Consider the following 24,313-nt stretch of genomic DNA (forward strand, 5'->3'; position numbering starts at 1 on the left):
ATTGTTAAACTTCGTAATGGGTTTGTCATTTGGGCGCAGAAATCCTATGTGAGAATCACGTTGGGCAACGCTGCTCTGTCCCATCCCAACAACTGGCTATTCCAGAATAGCTCCACTGAGGTTCACCAGAAGGTGTTAATGAGTTACACAAGGCTAAACATGAGTGATAAACAGGTGTGTTTTAAATTCAGCAGCAATAATTTTGAGATAACAGAATCCAGTCACCTCACTTGAGTTTTGCCAGAGGAGATTGCTTAGGAGGTTTGTGGCAAAGTTTACAAATCACCTGCCCACCTTCTCAGGCTCCCTGCCTCAGTACACTCACTGTCTCCACCCACGTGGTGAATAGGATCCAGAAACTATCCATGCAGGGAACTCATCCCCCTCCTTCCGTCAGGCAAACTACCCAGGCAAAATCCCCTTCTACTCTGTGTGGGGACTCTCCTCCTTTGCGCTTCCCTGGAGAAGTACAAAACAGCCCCGCAGGTACTTGTATGTAGCTGGGAAATAGCTATTATCAATAATCACACCATCTTGGGCATCTGTCATAAATCAGGCATGGCTCTTTGCCCAAGTTTCACAAACAAAGCAGATGGAGGGAGGGGGAGAGGAGTATTTATTATCCCTTCCTTACACTCAGGACCTTAAGCAAAAGAAATGTAAATATTTTTTCCTGGGGTCAGAGTAAGTGTGTGCAGCAGGGCCAGGAGCCATGCAGAATCATTAAATGAGAGCCATGGCTTCTCCCAAGGAGACAATATCCTGTTGAATTCAAGAGTTTGTGAAGCATGAGCCTCTCTCCTTCTGCCTCCATACTTGGCTGTGCCTTCCTAGCAGTTCTAAACATTAATTAGATGTTTTTACGAATAATAAAACAGGTTCTTCCTTAAAATAAATAAATAAATAAATACAACCTTGCATTTTGTTTAGTTTTAGCTGCTGGTTTCAACAGCTTTCTGATGAAACATAGCAACTCCTTCTATGTGCTATGGGCTTGGAGAGTATGCCCTATGAGGAGAGACTGAAGGAACTGGGGCTGTTTAGACTGGGGAAAAGGAGGCTGAGGAGAGACACCTTATTGCTGTCCTCCAATACCTGCTTACAGTGGGAGTAGGGCAAGTCTCTTCTCACTGGTGACGGGATGAGGGGAAATGGCTTCAAGTTACAACAGGGTAAGTTTAGGTTGGATACCAGGAAAAACTTCTTTACAGAAAGGTTTGTTAAGGACTGGAATTGGCTCCCTAGGGAGGTGGTTGAGTTACCATCCCTAGATGTGTTTAAAAACCATTTGGATGTGGTGCTGAGGGATGTGATTTAGTGGAGGGTTCTTAAAGTTAGGGTAGTTTGGTTATGTCATGGTTGGACTCGATGATCTTTAAGGTTTTTTACAACCTGTGTGATTCTATGATTCTTATATGGGCTGATTAGGCCGCCTAAAAATAGGCAGTTTCTCACCCGATCAGTAGAGCTAAAAACAAAATACTTTACTTTCCTCCTCTTGTCTTGTTACACTTTGTATTCATATTATAATCTCTATCTGGAGTTAATTTTCACTCTTTGTCTGTATAGTAAACAGCAGCACTGCACATTTTTTCTTAGCACATCTATAAGCAGAGAAAGAAAGGTTTATTTTTATGAGGTAAAGATGAAAAACAGCTGTGTGTTGCTGGCTTAGTTTAGCATCTAGTTTTCTTTCCCTCAATTTCCTTTTCTAATTAAAAATGAAAATTCTTGCTTTGTACGAAATCTTTTGATAGTTACTTTGTGATGTTGGAGCTGGCCAACAGAATGCAAGGGCTTGATATTTCACACAACACTCTGCCTTTAAAAACAACTAGGAGAGGTAAATGTTTCATATCTTCACAATAAAGTAAGCCAACTTTTTATTACAACTTAAATTGCATCTTTAAAATGTCAAGTGAGATGTGCAGTTTGAAATGTTTGACTGTCAGTCTGAAAGGTGGACTTTTTAAAATCAAATATACTCTGTTTGTCTGGGACTTTTAAGGATGTATGATGAAAATCACTCTGTCTTTTAAATTATATAAATATTCTGTAAAACTGAGTGATTCAGAATTACAAGAGACATTTAATCTAATTCTCTCCAAGTGTTTGTTCACTACAAAAACTATGCCAAAGGTAAACTACTAACAAAGCCACTGTAAAGCACTCAGCCTTGGTCCATCTTTTGTCACGGGAGTAACACCAAAAGAATAAATCTAACAAACCTCTTAGATATTTTACAGAAGGAAGGAACAGCAATGTATGTAGTCTATAATACTAACTCTCAGCTACACTTACATCACGTGCATTTGTCTTATAATTAACATGAGAGGAAAAAAATAATTTTAGGAGAAACTATGCTTTTCAAAAAGTGATGAAAACAAGCAGTTTGTATCAGAGTTCTCCATTAAAAGGAATACAATAAAATCACAGAGTCATTTAAACTGTTAAAGACCTTGAAGATCAAGTCCAAACACATCTAATGCTTCAAATCCACCACTAATCCATGCCCCTAAGCACCGCATCCATATATCTCTAACATATCTCCAGGCATGAGGACTCCACCAGCTCCCTGGGCAGCCCATTCCAATGGTTAACCACACTTCCTGTGAGGAAATTCTTCCTGATAACCAATCTAAACCTTCCCTGGTGCAACTTGAGCTTGCCTTGTGTCCTCTAATTCAATCACAGCATAATTCCTCTTTCCAAAAAGCTGAGTTTATCCAAAAGTCCCCCATAAATACATGGGTTGCTGCAAAAGTAATGCCTCCTATTTATTTTCATGGAAGAAACAGAAGCAAAGAACACAATCACACTATTTGATAGATCAAATTCTCAGCTACAAAATACTATTTTTCAGAACAGTCACCACCATTAGCTATGCATTTTCACCAGTGATGAACAAGAAGCTTCATGATGCACCTGTTCAGATCTGTATTGCTGTACAAAATGTGACTTGTCTTTCACATCACTGTAACCACTGCACCACACACCACTCGCTGTGCTCACTTTCACTGTTTGGTCTCTATAAACCTTCAGCAAACACAGATGAGTGCCAATGGGTGCCGTTTTGCTTTGCACTTCTATGCCAGATGCCATTGTGTCAGACAACCCCTTTGCTTCGATCGGTCACACAACAAAATGTAACAGGTTATTGGTGGGAAGGTTCAACCTCTACTGCCAGACCACCAACATCCACCTCTGATATTGTGGGCCAACATCATGAATAGGAGGTATTACTTTTGGAGCAGCGTTTGTATTTGTGAACCCAGAACCAGATGAATAATAAGAAAATTCAGTTTATTATCAATAATAAAAGTTAGCTAAATAGAACTATTAGGTGGAGACCTCAATGTTTAATTTTGAAGTCATCTCTCTTTGCAATTCTGATCTTATTTTTATTATTTCTCTGACTATTCAGATTTTTTCATGCCAGCTTGATGTAGTAGAATATGTTCATGAAACGCTTGATACTGAACCACAAATTTGCAGGAAATTAATTAAAACCTATTGCATCATTTTGTTCAAGAGATTTGGTTGGTCTTTTCTCTTTCTTAGGTACGAAGCTTGACGTGGCTCTTATACAGAAAGTCTCCCTAGTGCCTTCATACTGCCTTTAAGACCAACACTTATTTCAGCTATCCTTCCAAAACCAAAGCTGGCTGGGATTGAAATTGCCACTGGGAGCCTAAACTATTGTTCACTGACCCATCGCCAAGTTTGTCTACACAGATGGTAGACAAACTTCTACCTTTGTGTGAAGGCAGTATCAAGGGTTTGGCAATCAAATGAGCTCTGGGCTGCATCAAGTTATCAGAGCCAGGAATATGGTAATTATCTTTTACTATAAAGGATCTAAAATAGTCCAGAAGGAGCATGCATCACCGCCAGCTTTGACAAGAACAGAGCACACCTACATTGCTGAGTTACCGGAAAACATACCTCACCTCCCAGCTGCCACAAGATTGGATGGAGCAAGCACCTTGCAACACCGGAAACATAAGCAATGTCTGAAAATACAGGTTGGCATTGGTGTCAGTTCTCTTTCATCCCGTACATTTTTGTCACTAGGGAATCTCACGAGCTGATGTGCAGAATCCAAGACAAAACCTAAAGCCATTCTCTCTTATTTCTTCTGCTTCCACCAAATAATTTAAATGTTTCAGTGTTAACAGGAAATCAAGCATTCAAAAATAAATAAATAAATAAGTGACTTCACTCTTATCTCTTTTAATTCTGCCCATTAGATGGAAAGGAAGTCTCTCTTTCCCTACTGATTCTCTATCCTTGGTTACTTCCATTACCATCTCTAAAATTCTCCCCAGTTGCTATTTTCTTAACAAGATACTACAGTCCGTAACTCTTTGTCTAACAAACACAGAAGTTAACATTCTCTCTGCTTGCTTTGAGTGATTCAGTGATGAGAGAACATGTATTAGGGAAGGTCATAAATATTTATCATCTCCAAAATATTCCTTTTATTGCTTCTGTGGATCACTGAAGGGGATGAACTAAGGGAAATTGGTTTTGCAGCTATTCAATATAAAGTTTGATCACTTGACCAGAATGAGCATATCAAAGTTAAACAATAGAAATATCAAGAAATTATTTTGTTCACAGCTCTGCCACTCAGAGACTAAAGGTAAGATTCTCCAAGAAGAGTGTTTTTTGTCTATGCCTATTAGCAATTCCCTAGGGCTTGCAGCAACAAAGTACTTCCAGGTGACCTCCTTTCAAACTAAGAAATTCATTAACCAGCTTCAATCTAAAATTGAAATAAGAGAGAAAAACATTGCTTTTAGAATTTTTATTCACTTATCTTGCTATGAAAGCCTTGGTAATTTATACAACACTGCACTTGAAGCACAGATGCTGAGTTTCCTTTGGAGAACGTGATTCTCTGAGAGTGTTTTGATTCCTACTAATGTGAAGGCCACTACTATCAGAATAAATGTCCTTGATAATGTTCAGGCTGACATTTATAAAACCATCTGGATGCATTCACTTACATGTTGTCAGAAGCACCTGCAGAAGCCAGAATTTTCTTACCATCCATAATAATCTGCTGCTCCTCTTAAGCCAGAAAAATAGACCAAGAAAAACTGGCCATTCCTAAAACATGATTGATCTCCAAAATGCTGTAACATGGGCTATAAATTCTTCTGGTATTAACTTCAGCTTGTCATTCTGGGCTACATTAATTTAATCTGTACCACTGCATGTGCCCTCTGAAATTCACTGATAGTGAGACCATGTGGAAAATGTGTGTGGCTCTCCCATGTTAACCAGGCTACTGCTTCTTTACACTCAAAACAGATGAAAAAGCATACTGAAGAATACAGTTAATGAACTTTAATTCCTGCCAAATTCTGTTTGCAGTTATTTGTGTACATTTTACCCAGGAGGAATTGTATCTCCTGCTTCTTATGAAACCACACCTCTGCTCATTTGTAACTGTGGTGGTGGGGGGCTCTGCAGCACCAGTTAACACACACGGAGTACTCACTCTGTAGAAACTACAGCCAAATATCTGAGCATATCCTGCAGTCACAGCCCCCTAACAAACACGTCCAAGGGACCTGGTTTTCACACAGAGACGTCCATTAATTTTGGAAGATCTTTCATCACTAATAGAAGCACTATGTTCACTGGCTGCTTTCCATATCACCTACATGCCAATACGTTGACAAATAGGGCACATGACAGTGCTTATCTCTTTTGCATGGCTCCCCAGCCTTATGCCTTCCCAGACTTATCTAAAGAGCTATATCTGTTTGTTACAGGTCCCGTAAGTGCTGCCTAATTTCTATCTTCCAGTCAATGCGTATAAATTAGACTGTAAATCATTTCTTATTAGCTAGATCTCTTCTAGCTAATTTCTTATCTGAAATTACATACTTGTCTTCAGTCTGAGTGGTAATTACATGAGATCCCAGCACCAACCAGCCACTGCTTCCTCAAAATTCCCCTGATAATTCTTTCTAATATTTATCACGTACACGGCGTTGGTTTGCACCACTTCACCAACAAACAAGAACCAAACCACAACCCAAACCTTCATGTAGGCTCTGCAAAGAGCAACACGTACTCACACGATTTTTATAATGAATGTCAAGTGTGTTATCATATAGAAAAAATGCATTTTGGCGATATTTCTGAATTTACATCATCCCTCAAACAACACACATATCTCAAGACCACAACCTGTTTTTTTTCACATAAACCTTAGGTTCAACCCAATTTACTTCCTGCCCCTGAGCATTTTGTTGAATCACTCCCTGTATAAGGATGAATGTCACCAGCTCAATTGCATGAACAGGTAGGTGACTACTGCAGCACTCATCCTGTAGGTAGCAGTACAGCGATTTGAGGTCTTGCCCAGGAGCTGAAAGACCTGGGTTGTGACACACTCCTTTGAGTGAACTCGTTCAGACCCACAGCCTCCAGGTCAAGAAGAGAAACTGGGACTTACATGATGGACAAGGCATCTAGTCACTAAGCCATTACAGAGAAACAGATGCATGTGGTTATCACCATCCTCTCTTTCTCCTCCTGACACAATAATGAATAAAAGTCCCTGTGATGTCTCAGTGTCAATACGTGCCAATTTTGTTCAGAGCACACCAACAGATGAGAAAGTTTGGTGCCTGTTTTGTAAACCCTACATGTTCTAGAAGGACACAGATTAGCCAGAATGGTAGTGCACAGACAAAGTTCAAGTAACTTTACCAGCAAAAGCTAAAAAATTGCCAGTCACCTATATTCTCCTTAAAGTGTATGACAACCTTTTCTACCTTCCCCTGCTGAGCAGCAGCTATGCTCCTCTCTGTAAAAACCATCAACAGGCTTGGTTATACAAAAATGCACAAGAGTTTGTTTCACCATGTTTGAACATCAGCTGGATAGCAGATGGCTGGTCTCTTCCAGTGGGTAACACAGAACATCAAAACTAAGCTCCTACTCTGAAATGCTCCACAACAGAGGCTTGGTCCATTGCCTACAACAGCAGCCTCTGACAGTCAGCCTTTTCATAGAATCATAGGATATCCCAAGCTGGAGGAGAACCAGCGAGATCATCAAGTCCAACTCTTGGTTCCACAGCTGACCGCTTGAAATTCAGACCACAAGGCTGAGAGAATTCTCCATAACTCCAGCAGTTCAGTGACACGACCGCTGCCCTGGAGAGCCACTTCCACTGCTTGACCACCTTCTTGGTGAAGAACCTTACACAACCTGAACCTGACCATTGCAAATATCACTGGGCAGCAGTGAGAGATCAATCCCTGCTGCTCTTCTCCTCACGAGGAAGACATAGGCTGTGATGAAGTTTCCCCTCAGTCCCTTCTTCTCTAGGTTGAGAGGTTGTCTATTACGAATGTCCTATATCACATATCGCTTTTAAGTGGCAGAACAGCCTCATGTTTCATTTATTCAAATCCATAGCAAAACCTTTAGAGGTGAAATTTTGATGAATTAGAAATGATGAGAGAGCTGGAGAGCCAAGAAAAGGGAACATCTATTACATCCAGCAAGAGTATCACCCTGACAGAGCCTCTTGCTCACCCACATCAAACCAGTAATTAGGCACCGTGTGGGCAGGTCCGCACCCGCGGTGGTGGGACAGAGTCCAGGTGAAAAGAGCTGGGAACACTCGGGGCTTGGCAGGATCCATCCGAACACAGCATACAAAGCAGCAACATGGTGTGCAAGCCAGAGTGGTAAGTGGCTGAGAAATGCGTAGGATTTGGGGCATTTTACTAACAGCTGCTTGGGGCTCGTGCTTATGAAAAGACTGAGTGGCTTGAGCAGCAGCCCTCAGAGAGATTCTGAGGTGACAACGTAAGTAGCTCCAAAGCCAAAAACTTTTCAGTTCTAGGAAATACCAATGGGACACAATCGTTTCTGGGCAGCTAAGAACACTGGGTAGGGTCAGTAGAGCTAAGGTAATGTAACAGATAACATATCTCTGTGTTTTTAAGGAGAGATCAAATGATGGCATTTGTACATGGACTGCAAACTTCTTTTTTTCTTTTTAAAGGAAAACTACATGAGAATACAAACAATAGCTGAAAATGATAACTAAGTATTACTAGGAGTATTCTAAGTACTTCTAAGAGGGAGAAGGGAAGTGAAGAAGAATTACAGAACTGTTATATGGAAGAATGAGGCAGATAAGACATGTTTTAGCTGACAACCATGTATGGAATAAGTTGTTATCAGCAAAAGTTATTCTGCACTTCGGAAATGGCCAAAGGCCAATGGTGTTGGTCATAAAGCTGACTGATATAACAGTAACCCACTTACGAAGAATAGTGAAGTCCTGGAAAGACATGCAAGTGGTTGGCAGTCAGATGGAGGCTCCCTAGTTAGCACAGATTTGGCAAACTCATCTCCCTAAACTGAATCATAGCTTTGTCTCTGCATGTTTTACTGTCTGAACACCAGTTTAGGGACGAGGTGAGAATGCTTATTTAGGAAGTCAAAGGAGATTCTGTACAGAGAGAGTGTTTTTAATAGGTTTTCTTTATTATTATTCTTCCTTCTCTCTGGATTGTTTACTATTTCTAAGTGACTGTCAAAAACACCCTGAAAGCCCAAATCATCTTCAGTTGCTAGTGATGAACAAATCTGTGTACAACTTTGCGTATGTACTTCCCTTTTAATGGAGCACTTTCCTCATTTAATGACTTAATAAAATAACAGGCATCAGCATTCTGTGTCACTGTTTGAGGCTGATGCCCTAGTTTGCCATCTCAGATTCATTTTAAGAGGTCAGTAGATACTCACATAACTCTACTACCCAGACCAGATGATGTATGTGAACTCTGCCTTGCCTCAGTTGCTACTGTGATGTCCAGTGATCTGGAGGAATGAAAAGGTTCTTGGACATCTTTTTCTCTACTATGATGCTAAACGTGTGGGTTTGAGAGCTATTCATTTCGGATCAGTTTCCTCACAGAGAACTTAGCTGAACCTAAAAGCTGGTGAGCCAGCTGGAAAGAAGGCTGGCTAATTGCCCAGATGCTCTTTTACTTATTGCTACTTGTTTGTACTGTAGCCGAGCCAAAGAGCCTTCATCTGGAACCCAACTAGGGGCAATTAACAACCACATCTGAGAGATGGGGAGGAGACAGAGATGAAATTAAGCCTTCTACCAATTATGCCAATTACGCTGCTCACCTCAGTAAGTTCACTGCACCACCAGCACTTTGCCCAGTGCTGTGCACGCAGGCTTTCAGCAAGTGAGAGCCTCAAGAAACAGCCAGCTGTATGTCAGCTGTATGTCAGCTGCTGAACTGGAAAAGGTGTCATTCTTTGTACACCTGCACAAAGACCATCTCTACAGAATGCATGTTAAATTACAAAGAAAAAGCACACTTTTGGGTATTTACTTACAGACAAATACATTCATGATCCCTCTTGTCACGTCTATAGACACAATTGAAACATTTTATCCTCTACTTCTTTTATCCTTTTGTGTAACATCACAATGTTAAGGAGTGCAATTAGCAAGTGCTATCTATCTTCCTCAAATCCAGCAGAAATTTAACATGAATCTCCCATAGACAGGGCTTGCAAGTAAAATGCCGGATGTTGCTTTTCCATTATCAACTGACCAGTGCTACCAAAATATATGCAAGGCTAAAATAAAACACCAGAAAGACAGAAATTATAAAAATATTCCCTGTTTAAGGGTAACGACAGTGTATAGGAAGTACCACTGCCACAGTAAGGCAGGAAAGATGGAAAAATAGAAACATAAATGGTGAACATTGAAATGAGTTGAATGAAGATATGAATGCAGAAGGGGACAAAGCAGATGCATTGGAAAGACAGCGTGTTACTGAAAGGAGAGAGGATGCTGCAGTTAGCTCTGCCTGCAGATGAGAATGAGCCAGCACAACAGACTGTCACTGCAGAGCTGTTGCTGCTCTACCTCTGCTTGCCTGGAAAGCAGCAACATTATCAAAGGCTGCTCCCCACCTCAGCACACTTGAACTTTCTGTTTGGCCTTAGGTTGAAGAAGCGTAATGTATTCTCTAGAGCTGCGCCACTTCTCACTGTCACATCAAAATCTGATGAAATCCATCCTAAAAGCAGATGTGCCTTTCTATTTACACTTTTTTTACTCCAGCTGGATGCTATTTCAGGACAACACAATAGAACTTATTTGTTATTATATTTGTAGAACTTATTAATTATTACTACAGGTAGTTCTTGTTCTACCACTGCTGCTCTTTCAGCACTGCGTTCACAGCCAGTGGTAATACCAGTGTTAAATGTTCACATGCAACATAATGCCAAGTGCTAACTCTCATAAAAGCCTAATTAGTAATGATTCATCAGAAGCATTCAGTAACTCTAGCGTCAAAAACCACAGCTAAAAAACATGATCACGTTTTGATCTTGATGCTATGAGATCATACACAGGAGCAAGAATTCTATCTGCAAATCCAGGAACTGACTTCTGGTTATTCCCCGTTATATTCTGCGTTGCAACAATCGCTCAAATTTTAATCTAGTTAATCCACACATTCAACTTTTAATCTACTTAACTGTTGTAATAACAAACGCTTATCAGTTTAATTTCTTAACTAAAGTATCAAGTAGCAGAGCATCGTAGTGGAATTCAAGTATCATGAGGCCACTAATATTGATCTCATAAGACTGTCGTATTAGGTTGTCATCTCAAATAATGGAATTCAATTACGCAACTTAAACCTTTTAACATTTTATATGTATTTTCTTTCCTAATTGAGTACTCAATGGAAAATCCCATTATTCTGCCTCAGGCTGATACTGGACTGAAACAGTCCAGGATCTGACAGTCCTCAGGTCATGCTTATTATTATTATTTTACCTGTTAGGATATCATATTTCTTCAAACCACATAGGTACTTGCTATGGTAGCTATTTGGCAGCTATAAGGTACCAAAATCCAAAGATCTTAAACCATGTAGCAGTAGCAGCTGTTCTGCAGATCTGGAGTTATTGTCTGAATGTAGTATCAACATCAACACTTTTCTTCTGCTGTGAAGAACACCAGCTGGCTTTGGTAAACAATGAAAAAGAAAAGCATAAACGTTTCAGTTCAGCTGCATCACTGCATTTTGCTCAGATTTTTCTAGTAATGAATCAAAATCAGGGCATCTTTTTACTTCCTCCATATATGCAATATTCTTTCTTAATTCATATCTTGATTCTACTGCCCATAAATGTATTTGTTGGCATTGCTGCTCTCCGACACAATTTGTGTGATTTAACTTCTAATTCCCAGTCAGCCACATTCCCCATTTTACCAAGTTCACCTACAGATGGTTAACCTCCATCTTTTCTGTTGTTTTTTTTTAAAGCATGTAACTACCAAATTGACACCAACGCAAACAGAAACCTTTTTTGTGCCGTATAACTGCTAAGCACTGAAGGATATCATAAGCGTGATAAAAGAATGGTGAGTAAAATTCTGAGAAAAACTGAGATTATTAAGTTATAATTGCTGATAATTAAAAAACCTGACAATTGGGCTTATCCCCCTTGAATGGTCTGTGTGTCTGTGTTTGTGCACACATTCTGGGAGGTGTGTGGGTACATGTGTGGGACAGTCATTACTCAGACTTTTTCATATGTCACAAGCCATCCACTGGTGGCTCATGAATCACAGGTTGAGCAACAGCACCCAGAAGGTGAAGCCATTGTGAAGGATAGCTACTCAACCAGAATACATTCTATAGATTACAAGCTCAACCTTTTTGCCTCTGAGCTGAACAGCTGTTTGGAAATGGCTACCGCTGTTTTTGGCAGTGAACATGCCATTTATCCCTGAGTAAAACAGCTGAGTTGAGCATTCAAGGATCTTTCTGCCAGCAGCACTGGGCTGAGTATACCTGCATGAACAAGTCATTCCTGTTCATCCGGTTCAGCTCTTACATACCCAGTGAGGGAATTTTCCCCAGTAAATCTTATACTGCCTCAACAGTTTTAGAAAGAGGTAATTTCTTAACATTCTTCCAATTCTTTTGCTGTTAGGTTAAGATAAACCTATAACAAAAATCTAACAGCTGAAAAATTACCACCTATTCAAACTATACATCTAACAGAATGAATAAGCTTTCCACACACAGACACTAAACAAGAGTTTTCTGTACCTTCCATCACCTCCCCAGATATCTGTTGGTTTCTACTTTCTGTTTTCAAAGATGGAGTCTCTGAAATGAAATTGGTCACTCTTGTTTGGCAACAACCTCCCACGTTATTTAAAATCATTAGTCATTACTCATCCTTTTTCTTCATAAGCTTATTAATTTTCAAGCTACCTTTCAGATTTCAGGTCTGAAGAAAAAACTACAGCTCAAAATATTTGCTTTATAAGAAAAGCACAATGTGGAAAATGTGAGTTGGGTGCCATATAGAACACCCGGAAGAGGAAACAGTGAAGGAGGCAAATGTGGGGAGGAGAATGGTGAAATACATGGGGCACCTGCCATAGGAAAGCCAAGGAAGGAAAGTGCAGAAGAAATAAGTCTGAATAAAGAATGAACATGAAAGTGTAGAATTGCAAGGGACCTGGGGTAAAAACCTAAAAACAGCCCAAAGAAGCTGCTAGGTACGCAGATCCATCAAGTTACATGGATCCACACCTCCTACCTATCTGCTCTTTGCAAGTAGCCGCTACTGAGGTCATTCACTCAGCAACCTACATCCACCAGTGGATGTACAAGAAATGCAAAGAACAGAAAACTGAATGAGTAGGAAAGTTCAGCTGCCTCATCTGGCTGGCAGTGCTCCTCCTAATGCAGCCTAGAATATCCACAGACCCCAAGGCAGGCACATTGTGAGCACATGGTCAAGCTGGTGCCCATCAGAACACCCAGATCACTTTTTGCAAAGCTGCTTTCCAGCTGATTGTCCCCCTTGGGTACTGGATTACTCCTCTTCAGCCATAGGTCTTTGTGTTACAAATAACTATTTGTCTTTGCAGGACAAATAACTAAATAAAATGGCTAACTTGTATATTCAACTTGCTGTAGGTGGTTGGAACATGGATTATTGCAGTTTATCTCCTTGGTACAGTAGCAGGTGAGATACATTTTCCATAAACATTCTCACTAGATTATTTTTGACTAAATAATATATAGGAGATAATTACTAATGTCTTTGTTTAAAATTAAGTTGTGGTATGATTTATGTGTCACTGTATGGCAATGTCTATTACTATGCATGGAACAGATGCCAAAGGCTCCACCTCATTTCAATTTATTTAGAATAAAGCACACAAAGCTTTGTGCCCAAATTTCACAAGTTTCCCCTACATAATATGGCTGTTAACAAAGAATGGCTCAGCAACAAGGTGCTTAACACAACAGCAGGTGCTAAAAGAGAAAAGCTGAACTTAAGGGAGAAAGAGACCTGTTCAGTCAGGAAAACACTAATGTGTTGAAAGAAACAATCATCTCATTAATCATACAAGGCTGCTGCATAGATACCTGTTCCTACAATGAAGCGCAGTGCTTCTGGGCAAGAATGATGCAGGGGCAATCCTAACACACATTCCTTAAAAGATCAGTTTTTAAACAATTTTGATTTAATCTTTTACAAGACAAGAAAATCTGTTGGACTTGATGACCTACAAAGGCCCCTTCCAATTCTAAGGGTTCTATGATACTACAAAAATGGTGTCTAAATGGTATTTGGATCAGTGGTTGGATTGTCTTCTAATTATTTAACTACCATTGTGTTGCTCACCGCAAGCTACACCCATAAAGGAAAAATAAATAAATAAATCTCAGTTCCAAAATTAATCATAAAGTGAAATCCTCAGTTTCCCACTCTTCAGACTGTTACAGACTCAAAAAACACAGACAGTGGAGTCGCCATCCCTGCAGGTGTTCAAGTAACGAGTAATGTGGCACTGAGGGATGTGATTTAGAGGGCATGGTGGGGATGGATCCATGATTGGACTCGATGATCTTAGAGTTCTTTTCCAATCAGAATGATCCTATGATTCTACATTATCTGCCTATAAGTATCCAAAATACAAAGCAGTTCTTTCATCTTCTCTAGGTGACGAAGTTTGCTACCCCAGGCTTGGCTGTTTCTCAAATGACCCACCCTGGTCTGGGATACCAGGGAGACTTCTGACAGGTTTGCCTGAATCTCCTGAAGAAATGAACATCAGCTTTTCTCTCTACACCAAGGAAACAGGAAATAACTCACAGGTGACCTTTGTTATTAGCATCAAGTACTGTCTAAGGCTATAAATGTTTATTTGCTTGTTAAAAAGTCTACATCACTCAACACAGGAAAATGAATCTAAATGAGAAGATAGTCTGAAGGTACAGCGATGGGGATAAAGCATGAAAACAAAACATGGTGAAAAAACTCAACAGTACAATAGCTTTCCTGGTATTTTCTTGCAGAAGGATGTGGCAATTTCCATACAGTGTCTGAGGCCCCATCCTTCTTGAAGTCTGAGTGACCGTACACCCTTATCCACCTCCCTCTATACTGAAGTTAAGACAGAACCACTCAAACTGCCTATGCCCTGAAAATTCAAGCTAAGCAAAGTATAGGAATTATAAGATGCGGGGCTAGGACCACATCAATTCAGCAAATGCATGCAAAGCCGCTGAATCCCTTGCAGGCTCCCAAAGCACACATACCTTGTGCTGTGCAGGAATGTTTATGATTCCTCTGCTATGTACTACAAGAGCAGAACTGCCTTAGGCACCACAGCTCTTAGCAATCCTGCTTGTCGTGCCAAGAGTCCAGCTCATCTTCTCTAAAGGAGAGATGTTAAACCTGTAGTAAATTTTCATGACATGCAGAGTAGGGACGCGTGAGCACACGGCACGCACTCAGCAACAGTTACTCATGCATCTTGGCTCTTGATAAAATAAGTCAAAATACACCTTGTACTACTTGCCAGATACTGAACTTCAACGTATCTCTGATCTAGGGCACAGCCCTTCCACACCCAGGCTCCCTGACCTCAAACCACAGGTGCTGCATCTATTTGGATACAATACAGACGGTCAGAGACCATTCAGAGCAAAAGAAGATGTATAATTAAGCAGCTGGCAGCAATTTGTGGTGGGCTAATGTCAGTTTCACCTCTACTGAATGCAGTTCTTGCATGATATCCTTTCAGCTTTCCCCAACTGAGAGAAAAAATGAATGAATAAATAATGAATAAGTAAACAAATAAATAAATAGAAATATCACCTGCACAGAGAAACAAGCTGTTTCCTAAGTGTGAAGCAGCACATGGAAGCCAAACCTCAGGTCATTAAAAGGGCAAACAGAATCAGGATCCACGGAGCTCCCCACAGGAGCTCGACCAACTTGGGCCAACAGGCATCATGAGATACCACAGCATTTTTGGGTGGTTTCATATGGCCCAATAAGGAGGTTAGTGCCACAGATTCTTTGGAAATGTAGTGGGACTGAGAAAGGTGAGACAGGAGATCCCTGCGACTCTGTACATTCAAAGCAGATGTGAATCCTACTAAGCATGACTTAGATGGTATTTTTAAAATGTTTAAAAGCATAAATAGATACAAGAGCTTGATTTTATGTTTGCTTGTTTACACACAGGTGATCTCGGCAATAAACTCCTCAACCATCCAAAACTCGCATTTTTCCTCACATAGGAGAACTTCCTTCATCATTCATGGATTTAGCAGCACAGGAAAAAAAGGCTGGGTGGTAGAAATGTGCTTGGTATGAGACAGCATTCTCTCTTTTCTATCGGTGATTGCATTTACATTCTGTCATCATGACTTAGACACTGAGGTTCACCTCCTGTTTTGAAATTCATTAAACAGTAGTGGATACCAACAAAGAAATTAGCAACCAAGGCCAAAATGTTCCCATTCTGGGTATTTCTGCACTGTCAACTTCTGGTCAACTCTGACATTGTGTTCCTCCAGAGAATTTTCATCCCCCAAACCCTATAAATGAGATCAAAGCAACAAACTGAAAGCAGATGTCCACAGCATCTACAGTGCTGTCACAATCAGATTAGACAGGCCACTTCACTGTGTCTCCTACTGGGAACCCCTGAACCATCTTTTAGCCAAAAGACCTTCCTAAATTCTCGTACTCCCCAAGTTTCAGTCTACAAGCACACTTCTGCTTCAGATGTATTCAGCCAACAGTAAGAGAAAGAAGGGGAAAGAAGGAAAAGAAGCATATTGTGGATAATAATAATTATTGTGGATAATGTGGAAGCTACAACAAACCGGAGCTGCTGCAGTCTGGCCAGCAGAGGGTACAGTGTCAGAGGATACAGAGAACATAGTCAGCCTTGGTTCTTCTGAAGAAGAAATTACAAAAGACACTGCTTTCTTAGCATTAGCAGAGAAAAGGATAAGATAGAAAAAAGACCACTGCTGAACATGAAGTCACAGCTCTGCAGCACTATTCTGTTCACAAATCTATGAAAACTTTTAATCCAGAATACCACTTTCCCATAAAAAATAAACAGGAATTCTATCTGACTCGCTAGAAACCATTTCATGGTATGCCTAGAGGAGAGGATGGAGTCTGGGATTGAATGTCCTGCTACTCCAACGTTCTGCTTTTGTTGTCGTTCACATTTAACCATTTAGCATGGATTAATTTTTATATCTACTCCTTCTTTCTAAAGCTTTAAGTAAGCCTTAATCATAGAAATTTACAACTGCAGACTCTAATACAAGATTCCTATGGCGGGAAAAAATCAACCACTTCTGCAAGATTCTGGCCACCGCAGAAGTGAGCAATGCATTAATTGTCTGCTGAATTAGAAACTTCCTAGTTCGCTCTGACCCATTCCAGTCTGGTGTCCCTTTCTCATTGTTAAATACATTTGGTAAACAAGTTGCCTTTCTGTGCTATTTAGTTAAGATGCAGATGACCCTCAAAAAACTGCACACAGCAGCTACTGCGTAGTTGTGTGGCTTTTCCAAGTTATTTAAAATCTGTGTACCATTAGCTTATAAAGTAAAACATCATTTATTACAGTCTTTCAAAATGGACACTTGGGGAATGAATAGCTCATTATATTGCTTAATAAGAAGAATCATTTCAGTGTTGCATAGGCCACAGTGAATAATTCTGTTCAGTAAAGATTGAGAAACTGTGTGGATATGTTAGCATTTATTGTTTATTCTGATATAAGCTTAATCCTTGTTTGCTATTTCATGTTTCTTTAAACACTTTGCTTCATGTGCTCCCACATCAGCTGTTGCTGGAAGTAGAAAACATGAACTGCATTGCTGTCGACTGGAAAGAAGGTGCAAAAGGCACCTATGTCAGCGCAGTGAACAACATCCGTGTGATTGGGGCTGAGGTTGCTTATTTCATAAAAACTTTACAGGTAAAAAATAGAGCTTTGCAAGCCACCCTTCTTAAGCAGATATAGTGAGGTGAAGATTCATTTTGATTTGATTTTGAGCTTTGCCAGTGCTTCAGGAAGAGCTGTCCAATGCATACAGTTGGGATCTAGTTAATTCTGCTCGTTATCAACCCTGTAAGTTCTCACAGCTACAGCAAGTCTCCGTTCAAGCTTAGTAAGGTTGAAAAGAGGTGCCAATTGATTAAGGACCAGTAGGTGGCAATATCTCCCCATTTCCACACGATGATGCATGCAGTGGAGATGAGGCAAGATACATTCCGTGTTTGCAAGAGGTTATGCCAGAATAACATACTAAATTAGTGTAAATTAGGATCTCAACAGCACAGAAACCAACAGGAGCAAGAAGCACCATAGAGAACCACTTGCTAATGCCATATTAGCTGTCTACAGGCACAGTAAATTGCCCTGTAGTGTTCTAGTTATGAACTTCACGTTCACTTTTACACACACACAGCACAGAACAGCTCAACCGCAAAGTTTAAGAATACCAGCACTTCCCCTGACTTCAGACAACCTTAGGACTGCTGAGATCAGACAGACCCTTGCTAGGCTGCAGGCTTGGTGCTAGTCAGTAGGCATTCATCTGATGCTATAAGGATAATTCCAGAGACTGAAGGCAAAGCGTTAACTTTAAGAACAGCTGAGTATCACAGAACACTTCTCCAGAGGCCACTGACAGATACTCTACTGTTTCTACCTAGGGAGCTCTAATATCTAGCCTCACACCTTTGTTTCTTAGCCTTCCTTCCTGGTGTAAACTCCCAGCTCGCTTGAAGAGGGGCCCAGTTTTTCATGGGATCACTTCACCTGACTCTGTTCATTTAAGATCTCCATTACTGCACCAACTCACAGTCTAGACCTCTTTTTCTTCCATAAGAAGACTGCATAAATAATCCCTAATTATTTCCCTAAATGTACAAACTTCTAGAAGCTTAGGAAAGTTAAGCTGCATTGAAAATATATGAACTGCAGTGAGGAGTACTCAAAGGATTCTGTTGTCTGATGATAAGCATAGACAGACTGATAGTAAAGTTTAGTTCAGTACGTACATTACAAAACAAAGCAGTGTAACAAGCTCATGCAGTTAAGCAGCCAATAGTTGTTGACTTTGAACATCACAAACCCAGCATATGCCTGTATGAAATGTGTTCCCTGCAGGCAGCATACACACTGATTAGCTTCCATTTCTAGCTTCAAAGCACAACTAACACATCAGAACTGCAAGTCTTGCACAGGTGACACTTGGCAAAGGGGACAATGCTTATCAATTCCCTAAACCGGTCAGTAAAAATCCCTCTGAATATGATCACATTTTCTAAGCAGACACACCACAGAACAGACATTCAATGAGAAACTGCTCCATAACCAACTGACCGAAGAGAAAGTAACATCATAGTGATGGAAGTTAAAAGTAGGGGTTAATCCAAATGAGAAAGGTTTGTATTGTGTTATCAAGAGTGATTGTACATGTAACAATATACCAAGGCTATGATAGTGAATCCATTATATAAAATTCTAGATATGACTCTAGTAAGTCTTAGGGTAATTAAAACAGTAATTATCTCAAGGAATTCTCACACTGTTGGCTAAGCAGGAAGTGAGCCTAGAGTTTCCCAAAGGCCCATAGACACCTCTTTACTTGCTATTAAAAGCCTGTGTTCTTGTCTCCCCACCACCACCACCTAACTGATCAGAAACTCTTCAGATACTCCCCTCGTGAGATCCACTTAATTGGGCACAGCCTGGGTGCACACACAGCGGGAGAGGCGGGCAGAAGGGTCCGAGGTATCCGGCGGATCTCAGGTAGGTTGTTTCTTGGGCTGCACACCTAACAGGGCCCACTTTTGATAAAGAGAAGCTTGTAGCGTGCTGGTCTACAGACCTGAATGAAATCATTGGTGCTGCAGACACCATATGTGAGTAAGCAGACTTTACGCTTCTCAAAAACAAGGGTAAATATTTTTCTTAATGCGGTTTAAAGCTCTTTAGGAGAAGGACTCTTTTTTAGTATGCTTGCAGCATAACTGTCATCCATCAGGCTGTGTCCAGCACCACACAAAGACAAGCACCACATCAAAAATCTTTAGTCTTCCTATTCAATATGCTCAGCAGGTCAGTAATAACATCACCTGTAATGGAATGCTTCCTTCTTAAGAACATGATGCCATTATGTATTCTATTGGAAAATGTTTCCCTTTCACTGGGATGAGTTTGCCAGAAGGTTCACAAGCCCATCTTACTGCACAGTCAGTTCTGTCTAGCTTACAGTTCACATTATTATTACTCAACGTGCCTTGTCTAAAGTCAAATGTCTGATACTGTATATTATCAAAAAACATTAACATGCATTATCTCTGGGGTGCTTTTAGGCTTGGACCCTGCTGGGCCCTATTTTGAAGGCACTCCTCCCGAGGTGAGACTGGACCCTACAGATGCTGACTTTGTTGACGTTATTCACAGTAATGCTGCTCACTTTCCTGCCACAGGTAAGTGCTCACGTGCAAGTAGGCACAGAGATAGGAACAGTGCAGAGATACTCTAAGACAATGATACCATGTATGCTTCTTAGGGCTTGGTATGTATAACACCACTGGTCACCTTGACTTTTACCCAAATGGAGGAACTCAAATGCCTGGATGCAATGATTTACTTCTAAAAATGAAACGAAGCGATTTTGAAGATCGACTGGCAGGTGAGCACACATTCCCAACATACTCAGTATTTTATTCTCATGAACTATGAAAGCCTCCATTCTTCTGGGAGAAAACAAAATGAAACAAATCCAGCACCCTGGATTTATATACAATACATGTATAAAAACATAAGTATGCATTACTTATTACTAGCTCACAGTGTTCTTCTCATGGTAAGGCAAGTGCAAGGGTTGTATGGGATAAAGGGAAGTTATTTCATGGATGCTCATACATTTTGTCCCAACAGACACTACAATCTTTGGGAGCTGCCATCACTCACGTAGCCATGACTTTTATTTTAAGAGTATCCTCTATCCCACCGGATTTGTTGGATATCCCTGTGAGACATACGAAGACTTTAAATCAGTAAGTATATCAGCCTGGGCAGACGATATGTAAAGAAAATTTCTGCCTTGAGTCACTTAGCTAACAGATGACCTGAGCTCAAACACCAGCTCGAGCAGTGCAGGCCAGTAGCAGGAGGCACAGCACACAGCAGCTCTATCAGCTCTTCCACTTTGGAGTAGTGATCTTTAAGCATAGCTGATACCACCAAAACAGGGGAAAAAATTAAACCCTGTGAAATTCTCACCCTATATCCAAATACCATATAGGCTAAACACACAGGTCACTCTGAAAATAATGGCAACCAATTATCTCTATGGAATCTACAACAGATACAAGGAACGCAATAACACTATTCGACAGAAAATTCTCAGAAGGAAATCAGTATTTCTCAACACAGTCAGCATCATTAGCCAGTTCCCACAGATGAGTACATGGAGATGCTCTTTATTTTGTGGTGTGACATAGCAGACAAGTTCCCTTCTACTGGGAGAGGGAAATGAGGTGTTTAGTTTGTTCCATATTCTAGCTGAAAATTAAAACTCCCTGAAACATTAAGATCATCATGCAGGCAAGAATATCTACTTATTCCATCTTTCACTCAAGTGCGTGCAAGTGTAGAACACGTCATCTGGTTTTATCAGGTTACAACATACAGCAGTGCCCCAGCTTTTCAAGGTCAAAAAAGGATCTTGACCATTAATTTTATCACAGCCAGAATGAAAGATGTACTCCTCATTAACTGCTGCTTCTATTTTTTTCTAGGGAAAATGTTTCCCATGTCCCAAACAGGGCTGTCCAATGATGGGCTACTACGCTGACAGGTTTCCGTATAAACTGAAGAGGGTGAACCAGAAGTATTTTTTAAACACAGCAGCAGACCCACCTTTCGCCAGTAAGTCTATGACATTTGTTAGTTACTCACACTGGAAAAGTGACTGCCTTGGCACGATGCTCTTTTGTCACTTCTATAAACATTGGCTGAGACCTGTGACTGAGAGCAATGCGGTATTATCAAAATTCAAGACTTTCATTTGCCACCATGAATGAATTCTGATTAGGAAAATTGAACTTTCCAGGATACCAGCACTCTTAGATCTCTCCTATCGATGACAATCCAGTTTTATTCTGCTTTTTTTTTAATTATTTTAATGCAGGTTGGAGACAAAAGGTATTTATCAAACTGTCTGGAATGAAAAAAATGAGGGGGGACATAAACCTGATATTCCATGACACGGAGGGGAATACAAAGGAATATGAAATTGCCAGGTAGGATAAATTAATACTAGTCTATAGCATTGAACGCTACTAATATTAATAACTTAGCAGTGCAAATCCTTATTTGTTGCAGTCTTGTTAACATTCTATATGAAAACTGGCTTTCATGTAGATAAGATCTACAAGGGCAGAAGGATAGCTGGGACAAGGAGAAATCACTTTCTTTTGCATGAGTTCAGTGATTTTACAGTAAAACAGGAACCCAGCCTCACAGGGGAAAGGTCACGTTTCTCTGAATGGCCCATGAAAATAAGAAAGTCCACACCATTTCTGATTATGTCATTCTGGTTGTGATCTCCTATTTCACACATGTTAGCATAACAGCTCCCACACTCGCACTGCATCACACACCGATGTGTTCCCCCTATATGCCAGTACAGACTCCCCACACTGTCAGTATCTTTCTGCATGAACTCACAGAGCAAAACTGTGCTTGAGCTCATCAAATGTGCAAGTTGGAGGTGCCCTTCCTTACCAGGATTTACTAAAAACTATCGCTTTTACCCTGATACAAATGACACATTTATGTGGGCTGCACAGTGCTGAGGACACACAGCCCACTGCAGCCATCCGAGCCCTGCCACATGCCCATTGAAGCTTTCCATTACTGCTTTTTGGCCTCTCCCTGCTCAAAGCATGCCACAGAGTCCTGGTCCAGTGCCTGTGCTGCTTACAAATTTCTTTGTAACAAAGGAGAAAAGGTTAATTATATGGCACATTCATTTTAGTCCAGTAGGTCCTATATCACTATATCATTGCTGTCTGCGTTCTATTTCCAGCGGAGTCCTTTCTGATGACAAGGTTTATACAAAATACCTTGATGTTGAAATTGACCCCAAAAAAACTAAAAAAGTTGAATTTCTTTGGAATAAAACCATGTTCACTTTGCTCTGGGCAAGAATGGGAGCAGAAGCAGTAAATATAATTCACGGAGAAGATGGACGGTGGTAAGTATGTCCTTTTAACAGATCAGAAAGAATAGGAAAGGAGCTCAGAATTCTGAGAAATAGGATATAAAAAATGGTATTGATAAACTGGACAAATGGTTTGCACTCAACAGCACAAATTTCAGTACTTTCAAGGCCAAGATACTGCTCATATGAGAGAAAGTGAAATGTTCCAAAGCAAAACAGTGAGTAACAGTCTGGAAAGGAATCTGTCGGTGAACACTTTAAGGAGTACTTTGTGCCACAGCAAAACAATTACAGGCCAGCAAGTGTCATTCCCAGGTGCATTACTACACAGTATAGAAGATCCAGAAAGCAATTTTAATTTAATTGGCTGGGCTGAGAATGTAACCAGGAGTAGGATCATGTATGATGCACACATGCATGAAGTTTAGGTAAAGAGCAAGAGGAAGAGAGTTAGAAAAGACCATCTGCATAGAACAGGTGGAGAAGTTCCACCTCAAGAGAAAGAAGTTGAGAGCGAGGCATAAAGACAAATTGTGAAAAAGCACAGTCTACTGTTTCACATGGCTATGGGTTTAGGTCAATAATTGATTGGTATATTTTACAACAGAAGAAAAAAAATGAATGTTTATATATTGGGAAAAATCTTATCATTTGGTCTTGGCATGGATTATTTAGATAAGGTCCAAAAAAGCTGCAAAGCTGTGGCTGGGGCAATCTAATGAAACAGATGGGCTCAGTAGATGGGTTTTCTGAGTCCTTAACTAGGGGTCGACTTTTATGAATCTAAAGATGAATTACTTCTTTCTACCAAAACCCAAATTTTACAGCTTTTCCCCAAAAGAAGGAAATTCACCTCGTCACTGCTAGTGTGTGAATGCCAATAGGCTTTTAGGAAGGTTTACGTGGGATTATGGAGCAAATTAACCTCAAGGTGAGAGCTGACGTCTTTTCTCTGCCTTTCCCTTGATCAAAGCTTTTTTCCTTCCCAGGTCAACTTTCTGTGGCCATGGAACAGTGACATATGGAGTTCCCCAGCTACTTACACCTTGCTAGAAGTCCCAAGAGCAGCTGTTCTGTGCACTGCAGCTGAGTAAACGACCAGCGTACATGGCATTGACAGTGTACAAGGCCATTAAAGCAAATTCTTAAGCTGACTTGCTTCTTTAATTTTGACAAATGTATTTGAAAATTCTGATATTTCTTTCAAGTCAAATTCAAGTTTATTGCACTTCTTAGTATGGAAGCCACTGAAAATAATGTATACTTATCAACACAGCCTTACTCTAATAGTATCCCAAGAAAAGTAGGAAAATACTTCACTTTTAATGTATTTTGCAGGCTGGGAGAGGGAATACAAGCTTACTTCATCCATGCTTTGGACACCCTGGTACCGCAGTGCCTCCAGGAATGGGGTCTGCTTCTCAAATTTTTGGCTAAGACAAAGTTTGGTATCCATTAATTTGAATTTAGGTTCATATGGTACTGTTCTGTGGTCAAAGGTATGAGAATAACACGAGCTAGTTCAGATTCCTGCCTGTATTTATACATATAAATAGAGAGAGGAAATACATTATTTCTTCCACAAAGTATAACATTTAGCATGATATGTTTGACCAAGTCATTTTTAACTTGAAAAGTACCCAGACCTACGAAGCAGACTTTGAGTAAGAAGACTCTGAATA

The 24,313-nt window shown here is 40.3% G+C and overlaps 1 protein-coding gene across 1 annotated transcript; it reads left to right on the forward strand.

Annotated features, from left to right (window-relative positions):
* Positions 1 to 3,830: 3,830 nt before the first annotated feature.
* Positions 3,831 to 23,785, forward strand: LOC107316166 (pancreatic lipase-related protein 2-like). The gene is made up of 13 exons (XM_085555414.1): positions 3,831 to 4,025; positions 13,032 to 13,080; positions 14,065 to 14,219; positions 15,598 to 15,723; positions 17,228 to 17,362; positions 19,096 to 19,204; positions 19,771 to 19,887; positions 19,971 to 20,093; positions 20,342 to 20,460; positions 21,205 to 21,334; positions 21,597 to 21,708; positions 22,497 to 22,664; positions 23,621 to 23,785. The coding sequence occupies exons 1-13, from the start codon at positions 3,831 to 3,833 to the stop codon at positions 23,682 to 23,684; spliced, it is 1,602 nt and encodes a 533-aa protein (XP_085411540.1). The 3' UTR covers positions 23,685 to 23,785.
* The last annotated feature ends 528 nt before the right edge of the window (positions 23,786 to 24,313 follow it).

Source organism: Coturnix japonica, chromosome 8 (assembly GCF_054131305.1).
Source record: "Coturnix japonica strain WE chromosome 8, WE-NBRP24, whole genome shotgun sequence".
Taxonomy (NCBI): domain Eukaryota; kingdom Metazoa; phylum Chordata; class Aves; order Galliformes; family Phasianidae; genus Coturnix; species Coturnix japonica.

What these genes read in the sequence shown, in the direction of transcription:
- LOC107316166 (XM_085555414.1), top strand. Translation starts at nt 3,831, where the DNA reads ATGGTAATTATCTTTTACTATAAAGGATCTAAAATAGTCCAGAAGGAG. An exon ending in ATTTCATAAAAACTTTACAG is followed by an intron (nt 17,363 to 19,095) that starts GTAAAAAATAGA and finishes CTAACTGATCAG; the next exon opens with AAACTCTTCAGATACTCCCC. An exon ending in AGCAGACCCACCTTTCGCCA is followed by an intron (nt 21,335 to 21,596) that starts GTAAGTCTATGA and finishes ATTTTAATGCAG; the next exon opens with GTTGGAGACAAAAGGTATTT.